Here is a 12,090-nt window from a genome sequence, read left to right on the forward strand (position 1 = left end):
ACACTCTGCTGGTCAGAAGCACCATTTGCACTGAAAGCTTTTTAACAATATGAGTATTAAAAAATAAACCCCATTATATGAGATTTGGACTTGAAGTTGTGCTCAATACTAGGCTGCTACTTGACTTTTTTTCATCCTGAATATGAAAGACAATGGCTATGATGCTCTGAATGGACTTTCTCAAGTTTAAACATCAGCCTACCTGCTGTAAGAACACTTTCTTTCCTGAAGGATGTTTTTTAGCAGTATAAAATTGTTGAAAAACTCTTTACCTTAGGTTTTTCATCCAGTATTTGCTGACGAATCTCCTTGTGCTTTTCTACAAGTTTCTCCTGTCTTTTACTCTGAGCATCTTCTAGCTGTAAGCAAATAGCAGGGAATCTTTTTTTAGAGATTGCACATCCTCACTCTCCCATCTGTTCCCCAGCTAAGATTTCATCCATCAAAATTAAAATGTTATCATCAAAACAATGAATAATTCTCATCTAAACTTAGACAACATTGTCACAACCGGCCCTGAGCACAACTCCTCTTAACAGCTGTGTGTGGACAATATATCTCAGATTTCACACTTGGGATTAGGAATCAGAAAGGTCTAAAGGACTTATTGTAGGCTTCTAATGCTACAAAAAGCACAATGCATTTTTACAAGCGATATAATTTTGCTTTAGGTTTTATTGTAGGAGTTGTGCGAGATGGACCCTGTTCCCAGAAGAAGAGGAATTGTATCTTGGAGTCCTAAATGAACATGCTGGTAAATTTTGGGCCTCATCTAATAAAGCACTCAGACATGTGTCTGACTCCAACAGGAATTAAGCATACTTAATTTGCTAATTCTTTAGGTTGCTTCCTGAATCAAGGCCTCTGTGAGCAGAAATGGGCCAACTTTGAACTGAACTCTCTCTGCACCTAAATTAAGAGAAAATTCAACAGTGGCATATGTTTCATAGTGATTTCACACATCAAAACACTGCGGTGCACATTTTCAGCCATGTGTAACACCTGTAATGAAATTCTTTTACTTGTATTTACAGAGCTCATAGAATGTTTTTTTTGCATTTCAGTAACTGTACAAATGTAATTAAAGTTAAAATATACTCTGCAACTTATTGACTTTCAGAGTTCTTTATGTAATCTTTGCATTCATGAGACAGCAAGACAATTTAAAGAAATGGTACACTCTCCATGAATAAACACAGGATATTCAGAGATTAAATCATAACTGTATTGAAATCTGCCCCTCTTAGCACCATCCCCCAAACACTGACTAACAATTAATCAAGATCTGTCTGAAATTCCAGTTTTCCTGTAACAGGAATGTGAAAAGACATCTACACTGCATCTGTTAAAAATTAGTGGTTCGAGAATCTTTATACTGAAGCTTAGAATCTGAGTTATTATGACCTAAAGTACGAAAGCTGACATTTTACCCCCCAAAATGAGGAATGAATATATGGCCTGACATACCCGCTTTATGTACTGCACCACCTCCTGGATATATGATCGAATCATTTCGGTCTTCTCTCTGTGGAGAAGCAATCAACAAGTTATTGTAGTCAACACAATCACACAGATATATTTCAATCCACCACAACTCCTTACAAAACAAGTAAGGCTATGTTTAGACTGTACAGACCTGCCTACTTGTATCAACTTCCTGAATGGGCCTTTCATAACAGGCTGCATCTTTATTGTATGAAGGGCTCAGACTTCCCCATGACCTACCACCAGAAACCTCCCGCTCTGTCCCAGCAGGCTCTTTCCCCAGGGTACTGCCACACCTTCACAGCAGTGGTGGTGTTTCTTAAGGCCCAAATGCCAGTCTAGGAGAGCGCATGATGATCTGCAGATGCACACTGCCCCATTGTGGCACACTATATAGTAGAGAAATAGTCTTTGTCAGCGAGCAGATACCGCTGACGACATCTTGGAGATGATGGCAAAGCTCCCACAGAGAGGAGGGCAGACTCAATTTTGGTCCCCAGCTTTTCTGTGTAAACTACATAAAGCTGAACTTAGAGGAAATACCTGAACTATAAGTGACTCTGTGAGATAGTTATTAGGTAACTATTGGTCAAAGGCTGAAGATGAGATCCCCAAAGGGATAAATGTACATAAAAAACCAATTTGGGGGTACTTGAGTCAACTAGATTCAGGACAGCACTCTAAAACCTAATTGCCTAAGGTAAGAACATTGAATTGCTGTTCAGGTGGCACTAAAATCTGATGGTTTTAAGTAGTTACAAAAGCCCTGGGTGCATATAGGAATTAGAAAAAATAAGTAAGAACAATTAATACAATGTATTATCTCTGTGTAATATTCTTTCCCAATTTTGTGTAAAAGCTTTAAACAAACAACAGCCTAGCCCAAACAACTCGAATGGGATTCAAGAGGTCTCGCTACCCTCTGTCCTATTGCGAGAGTAAGGGCAAACGGTATCACTTGACAGAGGAAAGCTGAGTTTCCCATGTACTTCCCATCTCACCTTTCCCAAGGGGTCTTTGAAAAGCCTGGCACAGGAAAGCCCTTGGGAAAATCAGGAAAAAAAAAAAAAAAAAAAAAAAGGAAAACAGAAAATAATTTCTAATTGTCTTTTTCTGAGCTGTTCTCACTAGTGTCTCATTAACCTCTCAACAAATCATTTTGTATTGCAATTGACTTTTACTGCTATAACATTGTCGCAATGACTACTTCTTTCTAATATGACTCCCATGTCCCCTGACCAGTTCTAACCACATTAAGTATTTCTCCCTTTTTTACATAATCAATTATTCTCATTTTGCTATCTTTTTTCTAGGAGGTTTATTAAAATTCTATAATATAAATTTTTAAATTATCTGATGCAGTTCCCTGTGTGCGTGACCTTCATTCAGTGTTACCAAGTACACAGATTCTACATTGAGAAGCTCCAAAAATCTGTATAAACCTTTTTACCTGCAGAAAACCCATAGTTGAACCATTGTTACACGGTAAAACTCTGATTTTCTGGATTTTTCTTTTTTTTTTTCTTCCTTCTGTATTTTTAATTGTTTTTAAATGTTACTAAAATAAAGATTGGTAACAAGAATATCCCAGAAAACACCGTGAGATTAAAATGTCCCATTTTATTTTTCAGCTGCCTGCCAAAACAAATGAAGGAGGACAAACAAACCTAGATACTGTGCCCTTGGGAAGAATATAATCAACTTGCACAACTACAGTTTGTGTTGTCTGGCGGTGCATAAATTAAATTAATATTCCTGTCCCTGTTCACAGAAACTGTACCCTCAGAGCTCAGCCTTCCTCTCCCTTTTGCCCCAAGTAACTGAACACTGCATAACACTGTCACTGGAGCAGAATCAGTAGCACAGCATTGTGTGCATCTGAGGGGAATTTGTCACAAAAGTGGAGCGAACCTTCCAATGTGTTGCTGCTATTTCTTCTGGAGTGCAGCTTTAACAGAGTTAAGAAGAAAAGATAACTCACAAATAAAAACCTAAGTTAAGGTGAAATCAAACCCTAGAGGAACTGAAACCACTGAGTCCATTTATTCTCAGAAGAACAGTGTTTGGATTAACAGCACCTTGGTGAATCACTCCATCATGCCACCCACAGGCATGTCCCCACACCAGACATCAGCACCTTTGCACCTGACCCAGACCCTCAATGCTTGCAGTACAAGAGATTAGATCAGTCCCAGGAAATGAAATTTGTATCAGTGGAAGAAGGACTCCACTGCTCTGGTGAGGTATTACAGTCTGTCTGAAAACTGCCTTGTATTTAGGATTAAGATCTTTCTTTGATTTTCCATTTGTGAAAAATCTTGTGTCTTCTCATAACATATAAGGATATGTATCTAGGGATATACTTACTCTTCCATTTGATTTTTATCCTTGGACTTTGCTTCTGTGATTTTCTCCTGCCTCTTCTTGTCCATTTTTTTCTTCAATTCTTTCTTTTCTCTAAAGCATAAACAATAAAGGCAAGTTCAAAAAGTATCTAAACAAAAACCACACGGAGTAGTAATCAATTATAAGGGGAATGGCAGCTTACTTTTCACACGTTTCTTTCAGTTTCTTTAGCTGGCTGTTCTGACACTCCTCTGCTACATCTGTCAGCTTCTGAATAAGCTAAAAAAAATCCCAAGAAACAAAAATAAGTATTTTCAGCTAAACATCATACATGTATCTAACTTTCCTAAAAAGTCTGTAGCAGACATGAAAGTGTTACACAATTCCCTGATTAATTACCAACGATCAAAAGCCAGTAAACATTCTTATCAGTGTAAATGCATTCTTATATTGTGGAGTCCAGCCAGACTTACATACATCCGACTTCCACAGAAACTACTACTTCTCTGTACATCAAGGTGATATAGTTTCAGAACATTAAATGTAAAACCAAAACATATTTTGCAAGTTTTACCTTTGCTAGGCATTAAAATACGATAATTCATAAATGGTCACAAACTGAATTTATGCAATATACATTACAAACTGAATTCCTGTGTCACTGAATAGTCAATGTTATCTGCAAGTGCTGAAAAAATTCCTCTTGCATTGAGCATTAATACCTGGAAGAGCTTGGATTTCAGGGTGCTCAGACGGATATTGAAAATTCATGCATGAGAGCTAAGAAATCTAATTATATATAAGCATAGCCTATATTTTGATCACAGAATGATGGATCCAAAAAATCTGAGTCGTCGGTTTGAAATCTGTTGTGCAGTGCTGGGTCCCACCTCATTCGGCTTAAAACGGCTAATAAAAAGCATGCTTGTGGTGGTGATGCTGATGTGAAGGACTTGTGTCCAAGTTCAATGAATGGTGAATTGAAGTGGGAAATGGGACCAATTTGGTTTGATCAGCCCCTCTAGTTTAAGTCTGATTTCTGTAAAATTATCCTCAGGATGATGAACCAGAGAAGGTATAATAATGCCTCGCTACTCTGATCCAGCTTCTCATTCCTTAGACAAAAGAAGAAAGATACCGACAATATCCTGTCCTCTAAAAGAAAAACATCAAAAAGAATCTCTTGTCTGCAAAGCAGATTTTAATCAGAATATTAACTCTTGCACAGCTCAGAGGAAAAAGGAAAAATTGTCTGAAAGTTCTGTGCTAAATAGAATTTATTCTGACACTACCTAACTGGACAATGCTGAAAATGTAACTTTGCTTTGAGAAATGCCATTTCCTATTTTGAAATGAGAAATTAGTTAGCTTACAATACAAGCTCAATTATGTGGGTCCAAAACATTTTTTCTTCATAAAAATTAAAATCCCTGAGATGCAGCAAACAACTGATACTTGAATGTGGGCTCCCTCCCCGCAGCACAGGTAACTGTGTCCATGCACCCACACTGGAGCAGCTCCTGTTGGGTGATGCTGAAGTGATTCACATACAACTGGTGATAAACAGGGTACCACTTGGGAACCACAGCTCTGTGCTACAATCCATGGGAATGAACTTGTGAAAAGGCCTTGCTGAGCAATATACGTGTGTATCACTCCTCTGACCTGCTCTTTTTGGATGGCAGGGCAGAGCAGACAAATCACTTCATCCAGCAGTAATGAGGTAAAACATCACATAATAGAAAAAAATTGTGAGAGAGGATTATCTGGAGTTGAGAAACAGCTTGCACTCCCGTAACACCCTTTAAAAATGTTCTTTTCTGCCTGAGAATACCCATCATCATCAGCTGCCATCTGCCCAAGCTCCTCTGTTTCAGCTCAGAGGGCCTATGATCCTGCTGTAGTTGTCAGCTGAACTCCAGCTGTAAAAACACAAGCTGGCTTGGACTGATGGACACAAGATATTTCCTCACCATATACAGATAATGTCCTGCATCCCCTTAAAGCATTCATCTGCAACAGGAACACTGTTTGGCACAACTTTATACTCTGGGGAACGTTTGCGTGTATTTTTCATTTATTTATTTTCATGGTGTTTCAATTTATTTTCCAGCTAATCCTGCCTCCTTGAGTGCCATACGTTTAAAAAAAGTGGCAGAAGAAAATGAGAACATCATCCAAAAGCTGCAATAAACTGAGACTTACGTAGCTAGAGGTAAGGATTCTGCATTAGCAGTAGTAATAATCCTGTTGCTTTTCCGCCTTCCATCCAAAGCTTTCCAAGTTCTTCGAAATGTTAGTGACAAAGTGACACAACAACCCCTTGAAGTTGCAGCAGACCACAGGGAAATTAAGCTCTGAAATGGACTCCACATAAGAAGAAGCCCCACTTCATTATAATGTCATGCTGCTTTCATTACTCACCCTGAGATCGCTAAAGAAAAGCAGATGACAAAACAAACGTACCAGCTTAATGTGCTCTCGTTTCTGGTACTTTTCACTGTAATACTGCTCCTGTCGGAGATTTAGCAGCTGCTGCTGTTGCTTCTCCTTCAGCTCAACTAGCTTCTGGGTCATTTCAGAGTCCAGAGCAGCTAATTCCTGTTCAATAGTTGAAGAGCTGTGGTCTGGGCTGCCTGTTTCAGACCTGTAAAGACACACACACACACCACCAAGGTCTAAGTCACTGGTAAGTACAATCTGCCCCATATTTAAACCTATTTTTTAAGGCAGCTGGTTATATGCAGCCCATTAAGAATTTTCTCAGCAAAAAATAAGCAAAAGCAGTATCATTCTCAGGCCAGCAGTAAACTAACACCAAGAAAAACATTTAGAAGAATAAATTATGCTGTGTCCCTGCTCTGCTGCTGTGTTTACTGCTGTAATCAGGTGTTACATCAGTTGCTTGGGAAATCTCAGGAACAGTGCACAAGACGGACAGAACAGCAAAACCGTGAACAGAAAGGGCAACACTGTGAGAAAAATGAATTTGCTACTCAGAAATTTGCAGAGATTACAATGCAGAGAACTTCCTACAGTGGCTGCCTCTGTTTTCTCTCCCGGGTTCAAGTTTGCAGCTGCTGTTGCTCTAATTGAGAGTAACTTCAACTGAAATAATGTCAAGCTGCTTTCATCAGTCTGAGGATACGAACCAAGCTAGCCTCTTTTTATTTTTTGTACTTTCCTTGTATTTGAATACTCTGCTAAGAGGTTAAGTGGTGTTGGTATGAGAGATGAGGATAATTTAAATACAGAGCCAGAAGACTGCATTAATGAATATTAAAGTCAGCATAGTATGGCATTACACTATACATTTTAAAGCTGACATTTCTCACGTATTTTTGGGAAAAAGAAAGAAGTCCTATTTCTAAGCGCTGGGTAAAATACTAAGACTTTGTTTTAAGGGACATGTTAATTAAAGAAACTTCAGAACAAGACAAGCAAAACACTTCTGCATGTGTATAAATATATACTTCAAACTTCCTACAGACAATGGCTTTACTGGATCTTGGCCCAATTTTAGACAAGGGCATGAAACACAGATTGTTTCTGACCAGAGACAACACATTTGTATGGCAATCTGATCCAGGGACTCCTAATGAAGTAGTGATTTATACTTTATACTTGAGTAGTAAGCTCTTACTAAGCCCAGTGACATTATGTCATCAGGCAGGCATAAATGAATAAGCTCCTTCCTAGGGACAAGTTACGGCCTGAATCCCAGTCACTTACAATGAGAGGTACGATCAACAAGGTTAGCAGCCAGAGCATGCTTGCAGCCTTTTTCTCTGATGATCTCCTACCAAAAACTAGCAAGTAATTTTTTTTTTTAATGGTCATTCAGCATCTTCATATTTAAGAACTGCAGCTAGATCAATTTTATGTACACTTATAAATTAAACTGAGAATGCTGTACTAATGGGAGAAATTAAAATTTAGGAGGGTACCCCTATCTAATTATAATTCAGTTGTAACAGTATCAGACACTGATTGTATCTATGTATGTATATGTTTTGCCAGGAGTTAAGAATTAATCTTTATTAACATAGATCCTTACCATATGAACAAGACAATAATTGCGGAAAGATTAGTGAGTCATAACAGTCTTTGCATTTCAAACTGATAATGATAAATACAACTCTCCATTTTTCTTATTACTTAAATAATATAAAAATTATATCAACACACAGAAAGAGACAGGGCAATGCAAGATTTAGAAAGAAACCTAGCACAGAAGGGGTGTGCATAAAGAAGCAAAGCCAAACAATCATTAAGAGATCCCAAAGTGGTCTGGATCAATCATAATTTAAGCAGTAGTCAGATGTTAATAACTTTAAGCTGTTTCTTTCACCTAATTATACATCTGTTGCCTTCTACTCTAGCACGGTTTTTCTTCCAGGAGACTTGGAGACAATGTTCTTCATCTCCACATTCAGAAGATCAGTTTTATACATAAATAGCATAAAAGAGGACTAAGTTTTGTTCCTGTTTTGATGCTTGGGTATCTTTCACCACCAGACAGCACTCTGTGGTGGCCCAAAGTAAACCAAGTGCTTAATATGGGCATGATGACCACCTGTGCTGCTGCAAAAACTTGTCCATGCTTGAAAAAGGAGCTACATTATCAAATTATATTATTAAGTATGGAGTGGAAGTTTCAATGGAACGTCATGACACTCCTTCTCCTAAAAGAGGCCAGCATGGGACAAGATGGGGTGCTCTGATAAAATATGTGGCAGTTGACCTGAGTAGGAAAGTAAAAACACTTTACACTTTATCCAGATAGGTTTGAGTGCTGCTGCATTGTGGTCTGGTTCCTGAACTGTCCCAGTACATAGGGGATGCCCCGTCTCATAGCTTGTGATTAAGCTCTCTACCCAACCACTGGCAGCTGTTGCCAGTCCAGCTGAGTCACCTACCCATACCCATGGTCTAGGGAAAGTGCGAAGATAAATACTGCATGCCCTAATTTTCGGGGAAAGAGGTATAACATGGTGAACAACTTATCAGGCTTCTAGCAGAGAAGCAGCACATCACAGAGAGGGATTTTTCTGATTATTTCCATATCAAAGTCCCCAACTTCATTTTACCTAGGAATCTTGCTGCTTTTGAATTTTTTTCTGTGCTCTAATGTCACCTCTGTATTAATTGTCTATTACAAAAGAAGACTTGAGTAAAGATCTCCAAAAGCAAGAAAAGGAAAGCTACATTCAACATACCTTTTCTTACTGTCTCTTTTTGCTGTTTTTTCCAAAACTGCTCTTCGTCGCAGGTAGTCATTTTGGATTTCATTATACTTTGCAGTGTGCTCTTTGATAAGGTCAGTGGTTTTCTTGTGGTGCCTCTTTACAAGATCCTTCATTTCTTTGTAGTGCTTCTTCTGAAGCTTAACAAAAGACTTCTGCTGTTTTAGCTCCTCAATAGTCTGTGCTTCCACTTCTAAATGATAACAACAAAAGCCACTTCATTTTTCTAATAAGAGAAACCCAGAACTGCCATTAGCAGGAAACTAACTGAGTAGACTTATCTCAGAATAAGCTTACCAGATTGAAAATGCTGTGGCAACTTTAATTGATATATGAGTAAGAAGTGAGATGAAAATTTAGAACACCAAGGTGTGTAGCAAAAGAAAAACCATGTACTTTCTTCAAGCCCTTTCCGATGCAAAAGATTCCCAGCAGCCCAACATATAAAAACATGATCTTATATAGATATGACCACAGATCTTTTTTTGTACCCCCTGTACGAACATGTCAAGTCTCCCTTCTCTCTGGATAGGCTACATAACATGCTGATCCCTAAACCCCTTCACAAACAGCACTTCAGCTGCCTGCTCTCCTGCCTTGACCTGGGCACTGGCTGGAGGCACCTGTCCCGGTATCATCACAGCATCTTGGGAGAGATTTCACTTCTCTCTTGATGGAGACCCTGCATCAGAGGAGTTGTGGTCATCTGGTTGCCAGTCCAGCAAAGAAGCAGCAGCTAAATGCTGAGAGCTGCCCTCCAGCACTGCCACTCCAACAGCAGCTATGAAGGATATCCTGCTCTGTGAACCCAGATCACAGCTCGAGCTCAGGAGCTGCTAGCCTGACCTCTGCAAGCTCACCCTAAATTAGCAAAAAAAAAAAAAAAAAGAACAAAGTGCTGGAGAGAACAATGACTTGCCTGATCTGGGGTCACAGCTCTGGGAAAGCCAGACAGAAGACCCTTTCCCAGACAACAGACTGTATGAGGCCAGCAGGTAATTCGACAATCTAGGCCAGCCTCTTTCTACCTCATGAGGGAGACTGAAGAAGAGGCAATCAACATGCAGAATTTCATGGGTCTTATCTGTTTTCCACATCTAAATGTTGGTGGCTCTAACTGAGGAAACTGTCTGTAAAATAAACTGAGTTATGAGATTTGCAATCTAAACAGTAGGGCACTAACTGACAGAGCAGTTTGCTTGATGTAATTCTAATTTCAATTCTGTGGGAGCAATGGCAGTGCTGCAAGGCTAATGGAGATAAAATGGTTTCACTACTATTCACAATATTTAGAGCAAAATTTAGCTTCTGTTCTCAGAATAGTGCTGGCATTTTGTTTGCATTAGATGGTAATATGGTGCTTGTGAAACCATAAAAATGGGATATTTTGTTTTAAATTCCCTGATGGCACCCAATACCAATCTCATTAAATGTTCTCAAACATTTAATAACTTCAAAGCTGAGGAAGAAAAGGAAGAAAACAGGGTATGTATATTTTATCTGAGTTACTGTAGTCCTAATCACTCAAAGAAATGTCTAAGCCAGATGGCCTACTTCATAAAAACCCGTTTTTCTTGACAAAAAAAAAAGGTGTATCATTCATCCAGTGTAAACTGTATATTTATTACCTGTGAGGACACTCTGAATAAGATCTTCTGTCTTTGCAGGTGCTTTCACTGAACCTAAAGGTAAAAGAGATGACCAACTCTAATTCTTCTAAAGCAAGAACCATTATTGTGCTGCTTAACTGCATATTAAAACATGGCAGGTGACACAGGACGTACACTCACATGGGCATTTATTATCATTTGAGAAAACACATCTCTTGAGCAGAAGAGTAGCAACACGGAAAATAACACCAATCCTGTGAACCAACATGAAAAGGTAACCTTCTGAAAACTCACCTGAGCTTTGCTGTTTTACTTATAAGGAGGATGATATTGAACTGACTGATACTACTCATATGAGTCATTTAAGTGGTATTAGGCTGATGGTTAGTACAACTGCCCTATATTATGATGTCAGTTCAAAATTTCTGTACACAAGATGAATCCAGCTCCTTGGAGCTCAGTTAGATCAAGCCTATGAGGACTGCAGTCATAAAGTTATAAACAATGTGGTTTAACAAGCATTTGTTATAGGAGATACATCAACACAAAATATATAAGTATCTAAGACTGTATTTTGTGTGTGGAATAACTACATGCATAAATTAGGCATATTTGTAAGAACAATTTAAAAAGATTCCTGCACTTGCAACAACATCACATAGCAAATTTTCTTGCTTATAGTGAACTTCAGTAAAACCACAAAAGCAGCTCTTAAACAGAAGATATTTATATACTTGAAGAAGACTGGCCCTAGCAGTGTACTAAAGTAGTGGGAAAATTTCTACCTATTTTATAAAAGCAACACACATAAACCCCCCCTTTATTCTTAAAATGCAAAGCACATGAAAAATTAACAACCAGATTTAAGAATATGGGAGTTTTTTTGTTTTCCTTTGGTTTTTTTTTTATTTTACCTGGTGCTGGTTGGCTATGGACAACCTGAGTTGATGGTTTCGGTGTAAGAGAGGCAGTGTAATTTACTCCATTTTCTGCTGGTGTTGGCCTGGGTTCATTGTTAGCTTCAGATGGTGCATCTCCATGGTCGATCTGAAAATACATTATTATTTATATTACTCTTTCTATCTAACAGACTTAAAATCATTTACTTGCAGGTCTAGTTTAGCCTCTTTTTAAAGTGTAAAATTCTGTAATTGTTATATGCAAATCATTCTAAAAGAAAACAAAAAAAGAAAGATATCATTAAGAGCCATGGTAATCATAGAATCATTAAGGTTGGAAAAGACCTCAAGGATCATCAAGTCCAACTGCCAACCCACACCACCTAACCCACTAAGCCGTGTCCCTAAGCACCACATCTACACGTTTCTTGAACACCTCCAGGGATGGTGACCCCCCCCCTTCCCTGGGCAGCCTGTTCCAATGCCTGATCACTCTTTCAGTGA

At 38.6% G+C, this 12,090-nt stretch overlaps 1 protein-coding gene across 1 annotated transcript; it reads right to left on the bottom strand.

Annotated features, from left to right (window-relative positions):
- Window positions 1-272: 272 nt before the first annotated feature.
- LOC104463442 (1-phosphatidylinositol 4,5-bisphosphate phosphodiesterase beta-1-like) lies at window positions 273-11,734 on the bottom strand (the record flags this gene model as incomplete). The annotated part of the gene is made up of 8 exons (XM_010075787.1): window positions 273-359; window positions 1,468-1,525; window positions 3,853-3,942; window positions 4,034-4,110; window positions 6,298-6,478; window positions 9,051-9,270; window positions 10,706-10,759; window positions 11,602-11,734. Coding segments are annotated over 8 exons (900 nt in total), but the record flags the coding sequence as incomplete, so codon positions are not given.
- Between the last annotated feature and the right edge of the window lie 356 nt (window positions 11,735-12,090).

The sequence above is a fragment of the Pterocles gutturalis genome, unplaced genomic scaffold (genome assembly GCF_000699245.1).
Source record: "Pterocles gutturalis isolate BGI_N339 unplaced genomic scaffold, ASM69924v1 scaffold51122, whole genome shotgun sequence".
NCBI classification, from domain to species: domain Eukaryota; kingdom Metazoa; phylum Chordata; class Aves; order Pterocliformes; family Pteroclidae; genus Pterocles; species Pterocles gutturalis.